At 43.7% G+C, this 18075-nt stretch overlaps 1 protein-coding gene across 2 annotated transcripts in view; it reads left to right on the plus strand.

The window, feature by feature from the left end:
* The window catches only part of gabrb2a (gamma-aminobutyric acid type A receptor subunit beta2a), a 33277-nt gene extending 16863 nt beyond the window's left edge, over positions 1-16414 (plus strand). Inside the window, exons 5-10 of one of the 2 annotated variants that reach the window (XM_085423216.1) lie at positions 4377-4459; positions 7995-8132; positions 8347-8499; positions 12333-12577; positions 13047-13187; positions 14363-16414. In XM_085423216.1, coding sequence (XP_085279342.1) covers positions 4377-4459; positions 7995-8132; positions 8347-8499; positions 12333-12577; positions 13047-13187; positions 14363-14719 — 1117 coding nt within the window. In that variant the 3' untranslated portion in view covers positions 14720-16414. The remainder of the gene's footprint in view (positions 1-4376; positions 4460-7994; positions 8133-8346; positions 8500-12332; positions 12578-13046; positions 13188-14362) is intronic. The other variant, XM_085423225.1, reaches the window with a different exon arrangement.
* The last annotated feature ends 1661 nt before the right edge of the window (positions 16415-18075 follow it).

The raw sequence follows: 18075 nt of genomic DNA on the forward strand, positions 1-18075 counted from the left end.
GACTCAGCCTCTGGATAGAGCAAACTAATTTTGGCAAGTAATAATTGCCAGCTAATAGTCATCACATGCCATCCTTCTAATGCAAGTAAAGCCTGCTCAAGGTGACTTATCTTATAATGCTTGAACTACAGACTGAAAACCAGAAAGCTTCCTGCCCCTATAATTTTACCCCCTTACTATATGCTGAATCTCTCTTTTTGGAGATTAAGCTAAAATGTTTGACTATAAAATATCAGGTAATATTGCTAAATCCTTAGATAATGAGGGGCAAAAGTAAACATATTATTGATCTTGCAGGAGGAGTATTTGTGCTGAGCTGAAACCAGCTAACACGCTAACTGGCAAACACCAGTAGGTTAAACTGTTTAGTTTGCAGGAGATGTGTGTGTCTGTGTGTGCAGTTTGTGTCTCTGGGTACATGTGCGTGTGAATGAGTGAGTGTTATTTTCAGGGGTGCACACGAAGGAGGAAGAGTGAGGGTGTTGTTTACTCCTTATTCTGTGGATATATAGTGCATCCCAATCCTGCCAAATCCTGGTCTTCAATTACCAGGAGGAGCAGAAAATTACAACAGTGCTCCCAACTGTCACTTTAGAGCTCGGTTTGACTCTCGGGGAGAGGCAGTCTGATCTAATTACCCAGCCCCTGAAAAGGCTCAGCCAATAACACAGATACCGCCCAGGCTGCGAGGAAAAAACACACATATACACACACAACAGGAAAACACAAACTCCACTTAGCTTTTCATTTTATGCAGGAATGGAGGAAAAAATGAAAAAGAAATATAGACACCGAGTGCGTGACTCGTGCTGTATGTCGCTCCACATTGGCATACAGAGAGAGACTGAGCCGAAGAGGGAGAAAGAGACGTGAAGGTCAGACTTCATTCAAAATGGAGAAATTATTAGGATTCTCCCCACTCCCTCTCCACCCTCCCTCCTTTCTCTGTGAATATTGTAACTCCTTTTGTGTTGTGAGAGGACACATCCTTGTGCTTTGGAGACTGACGTCGTCTTCTGTCAGGCCGAGGAACGTTTCTGCTCTGCAGCTAAAATGCACAATGATATCCCGTGCGAATGCTGTCAATGGGATCACTTTTAGAGTTATCTCCTTCTGAAGTTACAGATCAGGCGAGAGGGAAACGTAGAAACCTCTTTATTTTTCCTGCTTTTTGATTGGATGTGCTCTGTGACCTGCCTGAGCAGGAAGAGACAATCCTGCATGTGTTAGCTCAGCTCAACATGGGCTCTCTATCCAAAATGGAGGAAGCTTCTCCATCTTAATTTAACTTCTGAAATGATCTTTCTATTTTTTTCTCCTGATGCCTGCATGCATGATAAAATGTCAGTTTAAGTAAGCCTGCACCAGGTTTGGAACCTGCAAAAATCCCCCTCTCATCTGTATTTTGGCCTCTTCTTCTCTGATGCTCCCTCGAAATGAGATTCTGTCTGGGAATTCGTGGTGGTTGTGTTATGTCCGTAAACAAGGTCATTTGGAATAAAGGTGCACAGGCCGCCTTAGGGGGGTCCACACACACACATATACAGAGAGAGAGAGCGCGCCTGGGTTGAACTGTTAGAGGAACATAGACAAAAAAAGAAAAAAACAGCCTTTTTTAGACTCTGTGTCCTATTAGCTCCGACGCAGAGCAAATGTAGCGTGTTTGATTCTGCGTGATCTGCGAGAGCATGGCCTTTCCGCCGGCAGGTTGGGATGAGCGAGAGACGGACCGGCTCTGATGTTGATGAAGAGCAAACAAGCCTGTGCTTCATGACAACTGCTGCTGCTGCTGCTGCTGCAGAGGTCCACAGCAGACTCTCTCTGCAGTGGAGATGACGAAGACGAGGAGGAGGAGGAGGAGATTCAAAGATGGGGAGGGAATCCTGCAGAGAGAAACCCTCGTCCTGCTTCTCCTGCGTGCTCATTATTTGCATTTTTGGGGTAATTGTTAGAGCAGGTTTTGGATGCTCTAGCTCAGCCGGGTGGGGTGGGGGGTGCAGAAGCAGTTCTTGATCAGCCGTGCGGAGTCTCAGACGAGAAAGCTGTGAGACTTCTGCTGATGATGTAGGTGGGCTATAAATAGGCTGTTATTTTTACCCCTGCCATTTTGGCCTCATTTCTGCTTTTCCCCTGTGTTTCCTCTGTGCCACCGCGATGATTTAGTGATGGCGATGGCGATGATGGTGAGTGATGAGTGCCCGGCTATGCGAGCACAACATCCTGGGAAGTTGTGGCCATAAAAAAGGGGTAAACTAGGACAGAAATGAGCCTCCTGTTTTAATCCCCCAGTGCACCATGGCCCTGCTAACTGGCTCTTACATAAGAGCCCAGAGAGCAAGAAAAAAGGAGGCAGAGACGGAGAGAGCCCGAGTGTGTGAAAGAAGACTCTGCAGCTCGAAAAAATGAAATCCCAAACTTGCCAGCCTCGGCCTGAGGGAGCTGAACATCTTATGCAGAAAGATTTCAAATAAAGTTTGCTCTTAATTATTAAAGACAAGGCGCTCTTAAAGATGCATCTGTAGATGTGATGAAGTTAACCGAGAGAAGGCATTGTGATTGTATTTTTTTATTGCCATAGTGTCCCCGCAGCTCCACGGGACCACGTTCTCAATCTCAAAGCAGCAGCGATTTGAAAAATGTGTGAACTAAGAACATTTTTTTGCCCATTTCTATTCATGTTTAAAACATTTACAGGCTTTCAGGAGATGACAATGCACACCAAACAATATACATTTCAGCACTTTGTCATAAATTTTTTTCCCATGGTAGCACTTCCATTATGATTTTATAAATAGTGGAATGACGTAAAGTCTTTGATTTATCAAAATAAGCAAATCCAGACACCACTGCTTGTGTTTTTTAATGGTAAACAACAGATTTTTTTTATTATTTAATATTTATTGTCCCTGATTTATAAAATTGCATATCCTCCTGAGGCCCAATTTCTGAACAGAGATGTGCAAAGGTGACCCTCATAAGCCCTCAAATAAGGACAGCGGGTTTGTTTTACAGCTTAACACTGTAAAATGATCATCATGAAGCCTTTTTGTTCACATCACCTCTCTTATAAGGACAGTTTACCTTTCATTTATTTTTGTATTAGTTCAAATTCAGTGATAAGCAGCAAGATTCATTTGTTCCCATTACAAACACTGTATTTCACAAAATGGTGAAACTGAAGAAATAAAGAATAAAAGGACATATGAACTAATATATTGATGGAAAGTGCAATTATGAATAAAGACAAATTATGATTGTGCGACACTGAGGGATCCTTGTTGTTGAACTGAATGTCCAATGAATGTAAAGTGTAAATGTAGCATGACTTTTACTGGATGATCTGGCTACTCAGTGACCTTTTTCATTGCCACGTACGAATGAATGGACCGCTAACACAATAAATCGATGATGTGACCGTAATCAGCTGTGACAAGGAAAACCCGCGGTTATGACAAACACTTCAACCTATACTGGGAATTCTCCCACAGGCTGCTATTATTATTATTAATGGTCGCGTGACGCCATCATGTTTTATATCAATCAGTGTGTTTGTTTGTGCGTGTGTGTGAGGGGGTTCGTCTTACACGTCTACGCTAGATTTAGCCCCCATAGTTAGATTGTGTGGCCAGTCTCTCTCAGACAGCCTCAGGGGTTTGGTGCGGCCGGGTGCCAGCCCGTCTCAGCTCTGGCCAACTTGTCATCTATAACAGGAAGTGCGTCACCCTGACTGAACCTGTTGGATATGACTGGCCTGTGCTCGACGGCTCTTTTTTTAAGGAGCCCATTGACCAGACGTTGAACCCTGCTTTTTTTTTTTTTTTTATCTCTTTATGGGATAAAAGTAAAACCAGCATAGTGTCCAAATTCCACACTTTGTTAAGTACAGTAATTACTAGCTTTAATAGTTTCCCAATCTTGTCATTAGAATAAAATATGCAGTAAATTTCATAATAAAAGCAGAAAAGAATTTCTCAATAAAAAGACATTGTTAGCATCAGCTTACGATTTATGGAGGCTTGAACTGAGGCTGATGTAAAAAGTGTGCTTTAACAAGAAGGAAACCAGACAGAACCAGGCTCCGGGAGCGCGGCCATCTGCCTCGGCCAGTTGGAATGGTTTCTTGGATTTGCCAAACAGCATCTGATTTTGAGTTAATCCTGATCCCCACATTTGATGGCATTTTCCATTTGAACCTATTATTTCCGGAAGAATGGCTTTCATGTCTGGTGCTCTTCAGGTTTGCCAACATCCTGCAGGGATGTTTACATTACTCTGCGCAGTGAAGGTCAAATAAAATGAACCCAGCCTGCTCGTGGCCGCCTCCACCTGTTTCTGCGTTGAATCCTATATTTCTTTATCCCTCTCTGTGTGTGTAGGATCACTACAACCGCAGCCTGCATGATGGACCTGCGCCGCTACCCTCTAGATGAGCAAAACTGCACCCTGGAGATCGAAAGCTGTAAGTACCGTTGTCCCTGACAACCAGCTCTCACACCCACACGAAGACATCGAATTAAAGAGATCCCACGTACGCATGCAGCTCGGAAAACCGTCCTGAAAACAGTCTGCCAGCCCAGTGGCACCGAGGTAGAAAGACAGTTGATAAGACAGGATGTAAAATGCTGAGAAAGGCTGATGAGATATCAAGAGATATGCATCAAGAAGAGGAACATCACTAATGGCTCAGTGACTGATAACATCCAGCCTAATTAATTCAACTGCTACTGCAGTGGCTTCCCAAGGCGAGGAGGAGCCTGATTAGGTCCAGTATTTCAGGAGGGTGCTGATAGTGGATGTTGTGTTCAGCTTTCTCGTGAAGCCGCCTCCATGTTTGTGAAGTACAAAGACTCAGTTTCACGTGGAGTTTGTAATTGTACGTGATCCGGTGCTCTCGAGTCAGGGGAGCGAGGAAAGAGAGGAGGAACGTGAGAGAGAAAGACGAGGTCCTCTGCGTGTATTATCTGGGTCCCCTAGGAGAAGGATTATGGGGCTGGGATGTGGTGTAGGCCCAGTCTTCCCGGGTTTGATCACACTATTGCCAGCAGCGTTAAGCAGCACAAAAACAGCGCGGGTCAGAACCACCCCCCCTCCCCCGCTGCTCCTCTCCCATTATGCTTGCCATCTCTCCCCATCACCCTCTCTTTCCGTTTCTCATCTCCTTTCTTCGCACGGTCTCATCCTCTTCTTTTTTTTCCCTCCCAGCCTTTTTATCTCTCTCTCCATCACTCATATGCTCTTTTTTTCTCTCCTCCTCTCTCAGGCAGAAATACACACACACACACACACACACACACACACACACACACACACACACACACACACACACACACACACACACACACACACACACACACACACACAGCTCCAGTTTTGATCACCAGGCAGTATCTGCTCTCATATGGATTAACTGGCAACGGTTTTAACGTTGGAATCTCTTCATGCCAGAGCATGCTATTTTATTCAGACTAATGAGCCCAGAGAAGTCTCACTCCCCTTGATAAACTCAATGCATTTTTAACAGACACAAGTTTTAAAACCCCAGAAACCCCCGATACATCAGCGACTCACTGCTGCGGCTCAGGCCGTGGGACTCACGTGCTGCACTGAGGAAAAAAAAAAGAAAGCATTTCTTCCCCTCTAACACCAACTAATACGATCTGTTATGCACATATAAATGCTGACATACAGTATCCATGCACATCTTTGGCTCAGGCACCCTTCATATCAGTCTTGATAGACCAGGTTGAGTGCAGTGATGTAATGCACTAACAGAGACAATGGTCTGGAACGAATGGAGCTACAAACTAACTGAATGTACTGGCCATAAACTGCTCCCTTCATATTGAAAAAAAACTCCCCTCTACCAAATGACTCAACACCCCGCTGATCCCCAGCCTGACGTAGCCGATAAGAACTTAACCGAGCTGCACCTCAACAGCAGCATGGTACACTAATTGGGGTAATGCTGTGACGATAACGGTAGAGCTTATTTATCTGCTGGTGTGGAGTTCCAGCATCCACTGCTTTATGCTCTGCAGATGCATTCAGTATTCAGTGCCATAGTTTGCCCTGGCAAGAAAAGCTTTAATTAAAGAATAAGACTAATTTTAAACAAATATCGGAGAAGTTGGTGCTCCCTCTGCACCAGAGAGCTTCTGTGTTGCACTGATGGACATCCTTCTTCATTACTGTCATCACACACTGTGAGTTTGTTTTGAGTCGATCCCACGTACTTCATCCTGCTGCTGTGAATACTCACCAGAGCACCAAATGTGTTGCAGAACCTTAACAGATGCAGAATTTACTCCTGTTTGAGTAATATTGGCCATGAGCTACAGGACCCAGCTGTTTCGGGGGATTTCTTTTTTTTTCTTTCAAACAAAAACAGCAACAAAAACAAAGAAGAAGAAAGAAAGAAAATCTGTATTTGTGTGCCATTACCTTAACTGTCAGTGATGCAAGATGTTAAAACCACCCTAGAGACAGAGTTTCTTTCTTCCACAGCAGACACATCGCAGTAGGAAAAGCACAGGTATAAATAATATACCGAATGGTGGCTGTTGAGTTTCCTGACATTGTGCATGCAGGTTCGTGCAGAAGGAAGCCATTGCTGATATTATTAGTAACACCTGAGCTTCTCCAACTATGACAAATCAAAATGTCTGCTGTGAAAAAAAAAAGGCCTGTGGGTGAAGCCGGCTGCCCGTCCGACCAATAACAACCCGACGTGACTAACTTCACCTTCAGTGTCAGCGCCATAGCAACAAAGAATTTTGTGTTAATTTTTAAAAATCAAAGCCTCGGACTTTAATTATTCATCACATCTGAATAGGTCACTGCCTCTATTTTGAGCATGCGGCAGTCAAAGTGGAGCTTTGGAGTAGGGAGACGGCCATTCCCTGGGTGAGCACACGACGCCGCTCCGTTGACTGTAGCAGGATAAAGTTCAGACGAGAACATGTTTCTTGGTACATATACATGCTTCACACACAGAGAGTTGAAAATGCTGAGTGTTGATTAATTTTTTATATGCAGATAGGTTCCTTTGTCTCCATTCACGATGTGTGCAGCTATGTAGAAATTAGCTTCCTGCTTTAAAGTGCTGAAAAATAAACACGTTGTCAACCAGATAACTTCTTGCAGTTACACGAATTGTTTCAGGTTGATGGAAACAGGTTATGGAAACAAACCTGCAGTGAACCGGCAGCCACATATTTAGTGAGCGTCCCTCTGTTTCTTGTCCCGGTGACGGAGCTGAGAGACTTCTACTTCCTGCAAGTTCTTGAAATCACCAACAATCACCTCCTTCTTACGCTCATGATTAATTTTGAGTGACAAATGGATAAATGCATGTTTATAGAGATTACGCTTACACAAAGTTTGCCAGCAAATACTCAGAGCACCGCTCAAAGATTTCTGAGGGCTGTAGGTGTTTCTGTAATCTTCCCTGCTGTTTATAACCTTAAAATTTTAAAATGTGACAAGCCCCTAATGCAAAGATGGCCTCTGCAGCAGTGGCTGGATAAATGGGAGATCTTAAATGTGTGTTAGTTTAATGATCCTCACCCTAACCACAACCATAGAGATTTGTTTCTGCAGTGAGCGCCGCGGGCTTTTTCTCTGGCTTGTGGCTCTTAAAGTCAAATTGCAACACCTCCTTAAATTTTAAACACTTTAAATACTTTAAACCAAAAGTGATTTCATATTTTTAGAGCCCTAAAATGGCACCTTCATTCTATTTTCCAAGAAAGCATAAAATATGTTGTTAAATTTCCTGTTATTTAAAGTTCCTAATCATCTTATGACCCCTCAGATGTAATCAGAGTTGGTGACGGCTGCTGTGGATATTGCCAAGCATTAAGTATAGTTAAGGGCAAAGACAGACAAAACCGCAGACGACTTTTAACATTACAGCACTTTGCTGTGATATATTATAGAGCATTAATGGATGGTGATAATGTTTCTCTAAGTGTCCTGGCTTTTTTCCCCTGCAGATGGATACACCACAGATGATATTGAGTTTTACTGGCGAGGTGGAGACGGCGCAGTGTCCGGCGTGGACAGGATAGAGCTGCCTCAGTTCTCGATCGTCGACTACAAACTCATCTCCAAGAACGTCGTCTTCTCCACAGGTGCGCAGAAGCTTCACTGGGTTTTGCAGGTTTTAATTAGCATAAGCTGCTGTGTTAACAATTTTTTGGCCTTTTATTTTTAACATAAAATCGACAGTCAGTATTAGAGAGAGAGTGTATGCGACAGGCTCGCTTGCGTCAAGGAAAATGTATTTGGTGTCACTGAGGAAACTCTATTTCTATCCCACTTCCTCTGCTCCTTTGCCTCCTTCAGGTTCCTACCCCCGCCTGTCCCTCAGCTTTAAATTGAAGAGGAACATTGGTTACTTCATCCTGCAGACATACATGCCTTCCATCCTGATTACCATCCTCTCCTGGGTCTCCTTCTGGATCAACTACGATGCATCGGCTGCCAGAGTGGCCCTGGGTAGGATCGGCTCGCTTCTGCTCAGCGCTGACCCTCAGAAATAACCCAGAGCCAAATGATAGCAGAGCATGAAAAGAGCCATTTAACGTACATTATTATGCTCAGGATTTCTGCATTATTGTGTCTGTGGCGAGCCTGATGTTTTCCCTGTATTTTCTCAGCGTTTACTTTTTTTCCTCATTAGCTCTAAGCACAGTGAGTGATAGCAGTGTGTGATAGGCTGCCTGGCTAAATGTCTGTTGTTCAGAGATGACTATATGCATGAGTCATGCAGAGCGAGAGGCACTGCAGCTCGACCTTGAAGTGTGCTGTCTTTCTCTCATCCTGTCTGTCTTTTGGAGCCTCTCGCTGGCTGGAGATCGCAGCTTATCAGAGCCCGAGCGCAGCTGTATTTGTTTAAATGCACCGTGCACTTTGGAGCTCACGCTCTCACGCCAATGTCAAACTGGCACGTCGGTAGCTTTTGCGTTTTGCGCGTCTCTTTCTTGTCACACACCGTTTGTTTTTTCGGAAGTGGGGACGGCTGGCAGGTCAGAGTCCCAGACGGTGCGTTTAGAGGGTAACGTGATTTAAAGATGTCCCCCCCCCCCTCCCCGCTCTGCTCTCAGCGTCCTAACCAAAAGAGAACAAGTGCAGCCAATGGGGAGACGAGGCTCCGTGCTACAGTGACAGTGCTGGCTGCCGGGTTATTTATAATACGTGTGAATCTGACCAAATGCAGATTGTGCAGGCAGATGACTAATGTATCAAACACAATGTGTACATGTCAGGAAAGCAGGTGAATCGTGCTGTGACTAACAACAGATGTTTACAGTGGCAATGTGGCCCTTTTTTTTTAAAGCCTACAGTTTGTTCCATCATCATTGGTTGCACGACGGGATGTAAGCTATCGCAGTCTCAGGTGTTTTTTTTAATCCATGTGGACTCACATTCTCTCAAATTTGACTGCTTGTGTTCATTAAACACTATACATTGTACAGCATAAGAGCAAATGCACATGTTCCCGAGCACGTATACTTTGGAGATGAGCATCTGAGCTCAGTTAGTTTGATGCTGGGGCAAATTCCAGCGAAGCGAGAAAGACATCTGTGTTCATTCATTATGCACTGCCTCTATAGTAGATCCTCAGTTGTAAGCAGCTTATATAAAATGCAGAGTTATGGCATCAGATGCAGAAAACTGTGCAGTTTGTTGCCTAAAACCAGTGGAATAAAATGGCAGACAGTAGCTATAGTGCACCATAGCCTGCACAGGGAATGACTCACCTATAGACTTGGGCAGAGCGGTGCTTTGGGCCAAACGCTAACATCAGCATGTTAAGCTCTGCATGCTAATGTGACCACACTGATGACTAACATCAAATTTAAAGGGTTCATCGTGGTAGTATTAGTATTAAGGTGCTAAATAATCAGGCCTCATCTTATCTTAAAGACCTGATAGTATTGTATCACCCAAATAGAGCACTTTGCTCTCATACTGCTAGTTTACTTGTGGTTTCTAGAGTATTAAAAGGTAGAAAGGGGGAAAAGCCGTCAGCTTTCAGGCCCCTCTTTTGTGGAATCAGCTCCCAGTTTGGATTTGTGAGACGGACACTATCACTGCTTTTAAGATTAGGCTTAAAACTTTCCTTTTTTGATAAACATATACAGTGGGGCAAAAAAGTATTTAGTCAGCCACAGATTGTGCAAGTTCCCCCACTTAAAATGATGACAGAGGTCAGTAATTTGCACCAGAGGTACACTTCAACTGTGAGAGACAGAATGTGAAAAAAAATCCATGAATCCACATGGTAGGATTTGTAAAGAATTTATTCGTAAATCAGGGTGGAAAATAAGTATTTGGTCAATAACAAAAATACAACTCAATACTTTGTAACATAACCTTTGTTGGCAATAACAGAGGTCAAACGTTTACTATAGGTCTTTACCAGGTTTGCACACACAGTAGCTGGTATTTTGGCCCATTCCTCCATGCAGATCTTCTCGAGAGCAGTGATGTTTTGGGGCTGTCGCCGAGCAACACGGACTTTCAACTCCCGCCACAGATTTTCTATGGGGTTGAGGTCTGGAGACTGGCTAGGCCACTCCAGGACTTTCAAATGCTTCTTACGGAGCCACTCCTTTGTTGCCCGGGCGGTGTGTTTTGGATCATTGTCATGTTGGAAGACCCAGCCTCGTTTCATCTTCAAAGTTCTCACTGACGGAAGGAGGTTTTGGCTCAAAATCTCACGATACATGGCCCCATTCATTCTGTCCTTAACACGGATCAGTCGTCCTGTCCCCTTGGCAGAAAAACAGCCCCATAGCATGATGTTTCCACCCCCATGCTTCACAGTAGGTATGGTGTTCTTGGGATGCAACTCAGTATTCTTCTTCCTCCAAACACGACGAGTTGAGTTTATACCAAAAAGTTCTACTTTGGTTTCATCTGACCACATGACATTCTCCCAATCCTCTGCTGTATCATCCATGTGCTCTCTGGCAAACTTCAGACGGGCCTGGACATGCACTGGCTTCAGCAGCGGAACACGTCTGGCACTGCGGGATTTGATTCCCTGCCGTTGTAGTGTGTTACTGATGGGGACCTTTGTTACTTTGGTCCCAGCTCTCTGCAGGTCATTCACCAGGTCCCCCCGTGTGGTTCTGGGATCTTTGCTCACCGTTCTCATGATCATTTTGACCCCACGGGATGAGATCTTGCGTGGAGCCCCAGATCGAGGGAGATTATCAGTGGTCTTGTATGTCTTCCATTTTCTGATGATTGCTCCCACAGTTGATTTTTTCACACCAAGCTGCTTGCCTATTGTAGATTCACTCTTCCCAGTCTGGTGCAGGTCTACAATACTTTTCCTGGTGTCCTTCGAAAGCTCTTTGGTCTTGGCCATGGCGGAGTTTGGAGTCTGACTGTTTGAGGCTGTGGACAGGTGTCTTTTATACAGATGATGAGTTCAAACAGGTGCCATTCATACAGGTAACGAGTGGGGGACAGAAAAGCTTCTTACAGAAGACGTTACAGGTCTGTGAGAGCCAGAGATTTTCCTTGTTTGAGGTGACCAAATACTTATTTTCCACCCTAATTTACGAATAAATTCTTTACAAATCCTACCATGTGAATTCATGGAATTTTTTTTCACATTCTGTCTCTCACAGTTGCAGTGTACCTCTGGTGCAAATTACTGACCTCTGTCATCATTTTAAGTGGGGGAACTTGCACAATCGGTGGCTGACTAAATACTTTTTTGCCCCACTGTAGTTCGTGCTGGATCAGGTGACTCTAAATCCTCCCTTAGTTACGCTGCAGTAGGTCTAGGCTGCTTTGGGCTTCCCATGATGCACTTTGTTTCTTGCCTTGCTCATTCATTATGTGTTTATAAACCACTCTGTGTTTTATCATTAGTTAATATTAATCTCTGGCTCTCCTCTACAGTGTGTTTTTTGTCCTGTCTCCCTCCCCCCAACCAGTCGCAGCAGATAGCTGCCCCTCTCTGAGCCTGGTGCTACTGGAGGTTTCTTCCTGTTAAAAGGGAGTTTTTCCTTCCCACTGTTTCCAAGTGCTTGCTCAAAGGGGGCAGTTTGACTGTTGGGATTTTCTCTGTATTATTGTATGGTCTTTACCTTACAGTATAAAGCACCTCAAGGCAACTCGTAAATAAATAAATAAAATTTGATTTTAAAGCTCTTAAAGCTTTAAATTCTAGACAGAAATCTGGATGAAGCACAAAAGTGATTATCATTATAACAGTTGAATATTGCGACTAAACTTCACTAACACCTGACACAAAACATCACATGCGGGGCTTTTGTCTCTGAAACTGTGACTCTGCTGATGTCCAGGGATCACCACGGTGCTGACCATGACCACCATCAACACCCACTTGCGAGAGACGCTCCCCAAGATCCCCTACGTGAAGGCTATTGACATGTACCTGATGGGGTGCTTTGTCTTTGTCTTCCTGGCCCTGCTGGAGTACGCCTTCGTCAACTACATCTTCTTCGGCCAGGGCCCCCAGCGACAGAAGAAGGCGGCCGAGAAAGCAGCCACCGCCAATAACGAGAAGCTGAGACCCGACCCCAACAAGGTACGTGCGCGAGCCGAGCTCCTCCAAAGGTATCCGTGTTGTCAGTTAATGTGCGTGTTTGTTTCTGTGCGAGAAAATTACCTCTTCTCCTTTCAAGGTCAATGTGATGCTGTGATCAATGCTTGATATCCTTTACCAGCACTCTTTACTCCTGCTCTAGCTCTCCATTTCTCACTGGTTTAGCCCTGTGTATCAACTTTATTACTCAGCTAGGATCTGAAAGAGTGAATGCAGAAGCAATGACTGGCTTATACTTTATCTCCATATTTCTGTGTCTCCCAAAGGGCAAGGCGCCTCGGAAAAATCACTGGCTGTGGTGCCAAAGCCTTCTCTTTAAATTTTATTCAGCTGCTAAAGTTAGCAAGAACAACGGCAGCATAAGGAAAAAGAAATCAAACACCCTTTCCTTCTGAGTGTGGCAAGCTACGATTTCCCCCTAAGTAACAGTGCTGATTTTGTATGCTTGCAGTGGCTGGTGGGAAATGTAGTTCAGAGAGATGATGCTCTGTATGCCAGAATGAAACAGAGGGAAATTGACGCATATGACTCGATGTGGGATCCCATCTTTGTGGACGATGCCGCATTAGGACTAGGCGAGCAAAGAAATAAGGTACTGGAGGTTTTGAAAGTCAAAACTAACAATGTCATCAATCTGAATCAATCCAGATCAGAGGAAAATGCTGTAGTTTTTTTGTGCATTTCTTTGATTTTTTATAGATTTTTTAAGGCAACCTTGATCATCACTCCCACCATTGTGTTTTTTTCCCTCTCTTGGTTTGCTCTTCATGCATTTTCCTGACAAACATGGCTTAGCAGTTTGATTTCTGCAGGCATTAATTTAATCTTAACTTGGGCTGTACATCTGAATTAATAGGAAATGAGAACAAGAGAAATGAAAACATCAGTAGCTCCTCTTAAGATAATATCATCTAGACCGAAATACTGTATCTCTAAGGTGACTGATTAATCTCTTGAAACTAAGTGAAGCAATTGAAAAGAAAACAAAAGCAAAGAGAAAAAAAAGCATCTCCAGATAAGAGAAAGAAATCATTTGCAGTTTGATGAAAAGCTCCAACTAAGTGGCTTCGCTTTAAACCCCCTAAAAAAAAATCAACAAAATGCATCAGGCTGACATTTACAGCAGGACGGGATTGGATTATTGGGATGTTTTTCCTCAGAAGTCAGGCTATGGATGAAGAAATGTTGATCCGAATTCACTTCCCACAACGTCTTTCCTGACCTGCCCTGAACCTTTTAGCCTCTCCTCCATCTTTGCAAAGTCCTTTACAGTTTCTCTCAACCTTCTCCTGTCACATTTTCCTTTTCCTTTGCTTTTCTCTTTTCTGTTTTTGTTCAGTTTGTCTTGTGAATCGACAGAATTTTAACCACACGCTGGTTGAAATTCTGACATGGCAATGAAGGTTTCTCCATGAGAATTAAGTTTGTGGAGTGCGTTGTGCTTTTCCAGGAGTGTTATCTCATAGTCTTGTGGTTGTATTGTCACTCAGATAATGACGACAGATGATCAATGATTTATTTAGAGCTTTTTTTAAAGTGCTTAAAATCTTTTCTTCACTGTAAGTAACACGATTTTTGACTCATTTGCATTACCCATTCTAGCACCCCATCAGTGTTTTTACACAGTAAACTGCATAATTATCATTACAACTTCAATTATAATTTTGCTAGACGTAGACTGAACGCTCCAAAATTTCCTCCCTGGCAGTAACTTCTCATGGCTGCGCCTGTTTTGTTTTGTTTTGTTTTGTTTGCACCTTCACACAGATGACCCCCGACGACAACATCCTCTTCAGCACCTTGGAGATGAAGAATGAGATGGGCGGCGCCGGGGATCTGTCCCGGGGCCTCGGAGCACCCGGAGACCCCCGCAACACCATGCTGGCCTATGATAGCTCGACGCTGCAGTACCGCAGGGCAGCCATGGCACGCCAGAACTATGGCCACAGCGCCTTGGAGCGCCACGCCCAGAAGAAGTCGCGCCTACGGAGACGGGCTTCCCAGCTCAAGGTGAACATCCCAGACCTGTCTGACGTGAACTCTATTGACAAGTGGTCCAGGATGATCTTCCCCACTGTCTTCTCCTTCTTCAACGTGGTCTACTGGCTTTACTACGTCCATTAAACCGAGCCGGCTCGCGGCAGGCATGTAAAGAAAGAGGGAAGAAGGGGAGGAGGGAAAAAATAAGAGGAGATGAGAGAGAGGATGTGTGTGAGAGAGAGAATGTGAGATGAACAGTGCACCGACTTTTTTTAGGTGGTTCGTTTTAGAGAAAATACGGAGATACAAAAGACTTTTAGACGGACTGCAGCAGCACCCAACACTTCAGTCGGCAGTGACTCTTTTAGGATTTGGGAAACACCTTCAAATCGACTGTCAAGCTCTTGAGAAAAGAAGAGAGAGTTTTAAAAAGACAGAAACGGTGCCTGTTCCAGAATTTCAATATATCACTAATATTTGTCATTCGTAGCTTACTCTCTGTGGATCAAATATTTATGCTTGTGTTTGCATATACTTTTAAGGATTTCTTTTGTTTAGTATCTATTTACTTCGTAGCCGAGCTGTCTGCATCCAGGAAAGCTTTATAAATGATTTTAAAGGAGTCATCCTTGGATAGTCTATTTTCCTATAATTATTGTATATCAAAAACATCCTTTAAAAGCATGCTTATGTTTGATTTCATTTGCATCTCACGATGATGATGATGATGATGGAGTGCAAAGCATTTTTAGTTGTGCTAGTAGAGGTTGTCCTGTCAGCTAACGTTTGCAGCTTTGGCTTAGCACGACTCACCTGGGTGGATTGTTTTGAGCGTCGCTGGATGGGAACAGGTGGACAGCAGGGGGCGTGCTCTTCTCTGGATGTCTATGTGGGGCTTTCGTGGTGGCAACACTCAACAGGAAAAGCTTGCTGTGTGCCGAAAGAAGAGTGGACACTGAAGCTTCAGCCAAGTTTCTGTTTTCGCTTTTGCTGATGGAATCGAATCCATTTCACCACGCGTGTTTATTTCTTCTTCTTTTCTTTTTCTCGTTTGTTTTGTTTGACTTAACTTGACTCCCTAAACTTTCCGCCATCACGCAAGGAGCTCGAGAGGCTTGAAACGGCTTCAACGCAACCTAGGCTGCTGTGGGGACTTTGAGCTGAGTTTCATTGCAACCAGACTTGCTGCATAAATATGGCAATCCACAATCCATCATTATCAGTAGAATTGAATGATAGAAGTATGATGCGTTCCATTGTGCTTATAGGTTTCTGTTTTGAAAAAAATGTAGATAAACATAAAGTCATATTTAAAGAAAAACAGATGATTCATTTTTATAAACCAGTACTCACATTATTGTGTAAATATTACGGATTTATTCTATTTAAATGGGTCTTCGTTGTTGTTTTTGCAGTTGAATTACAGATCAAATGTTCCATTCAGTCGAGAAAATAAAAAGATAACGAAAAAAGAAAAGAGCAATTTAACTGAGGATAAAAAAAAAGAAAGAAAAAGAAAACACAATTCACAACTTTGCTGACTCTGTACCTTTTGGGATTTTCTCTCTTTTTTTCTTTTTAATGGACTCTTAAAAGCATCTACTTGCTGAAACTAAAGCACTTCCAGACACCAGTGACTTTTGGGTCAATGTTTTGCTCTCCGGAAATGGCTTAACAAGGACCCCACTATCCAGGCATTGAAGTCAGGCATATTTTGTACAAAGTTTCTGTAAATTCCAATTGTAATATTTCATAATGACTGTAAATATCTTGTGTAATGATTGTCAGCAATTATGAAGATGTATCTAAATTCAATTAAAACTCAATTCAGTCTATCACTTCAACAACAGAGTACATGGGTGGCAGTTTTATGTGTCCTGCATGAATGAGAGCCTGATTACTGACTGTCTGAGCTGCATGGCTGATTGAGTGTCTGCATGAGCGAATGAACAACTGAGCCCAGCACGGGGAATGAGTAGGCATATGAGAGGAGCAAATGTAGGGGGTGAAAAGAGAGTCGAGAGTGCTGCAGCTGGGACTATTGGCTGCATAATGGATGGAGTGGAGGAGTTGGAGTGAGAGGCTGTGGCGGTGGTCTAGGCTGGCTGTGATGGGCTTGGCTGGGGTTTGAGCGGGGCTAAGCTTAACCCGGGCCTCGGGGGGGGCATTAACGCAGAGAGCCATAGATATGGAGGCACTCTGCAGACTCGACTGTGGCCCTCTGGCTGAAGCCACGAAGAGAAAGAAAATAAAGGACAAGAAAGAGAACGAGCCATCCATGCAGCCATCCGTGCCACGACCTCTCGCTGCATCCTCCCCCGTCACGCAGCAAAAGCGAGTGCACTCTGCGTGCACTGGCTGACCACTTAAATGGATGCTGGTGAATATTTAATGGTGCAAAACACTGAATATTTATTATTTAAAGCAGGATTTTGTTCTAGTGTGAAGCTAATGTCTGGGTTTTAAGCTTAGGAAAGTGAGGAAATAACTGGTGAATATCAAAAAAATCAGGCAAAAAATGCAGATGAAAATGCACAGAAAACCAAATTATCACCCAAAGATTTCTGTCACTAAGCTCTGGAAAATAGAGGACAAAAAAACAGCGAGGCTGAGAGAGCATCATCTTTGAGTGTTTTGTAGTTGCTGTTTGTTTATGAGAAAAAAAGGGGAACTACGTTTTACGTTTGAATAGGACTCTGCATGTGTGAAGCTGCTGGGAGTAAAAAGAAAAACTATCTCAAAAGGCAAATTGGTGTAAAAACTGATGTAATGTGACATGTAACCTTGTTCCTCCATGCATCGCTAAAAAAGCAGCTCTACACGACTGTTGCCCGCTCAGTATAACAGATGTATTATCTCACTACAGAAGACAGATGGTTTGTGCTAAATTGGCCCTCTCTCCCTCTCTTTCTCTTTTTCAAAAAAGGGCATTAGTGTTGTCATGTAAGGGGGGGGGGGGGGGTGGATGAAAGGCAGATGCTTTCTACTTTGTTGTGTTTCCATGTCACTGGCATAATTAGTAATGCACAGACCTCTGTTCTGTGGAATCTGGTGTGTGCGTGTTGTTGTTCCAAGACCGTGTTTGTTACTGTGTGTGTGTGTGTGTGGATTCACAGCTGCGCCACTGTGAAAGTCGGTGTGCCAGCCAAGCCAAACCCAGCCAGAGCTGACTGGGACGGGTGAGAGGGTGAGTCTGCCGCACTCCCTTAATGCTACACCCAAAGCCACCCCCCTCCTCGCTGTAAACATATTTGATGGAAAAACACGCTGAGCTCCCCGGTGAAGCTGAACCTGATTGTGTCATCTGTTCTGTAACAAAATAAATCACCTGCGAGGTCATGCGTGGCATCCTTACTGTGTGTAAAATACTACATATAGATTTACTGCAGTCACTATAAATATGCCTGAAGTTTAAATTTAAGCACGTTAAACGACTGACCCGGTGCAAATCAGGCCTCCTTAAACAGGTTTGGCAGACTGCTTTGGAAAAGACAACATAT

Source organism: Rhamphochromis longiceps, linkage group LG2 (genome assembly GCF_057381845.1).
Source record: "Rhamphochromis longiceps isolate RC_006_pf linkage group LG2, R_longiceps_female_GT1.1, whole genome shotgun sequence".
Lineage (NCBI taxonomy): Eukaryota > Metazoa > Chordata > Actinopteri > Cichliformes > Cichlidae > Rhamphochromis > Rhamphochromis longiceps.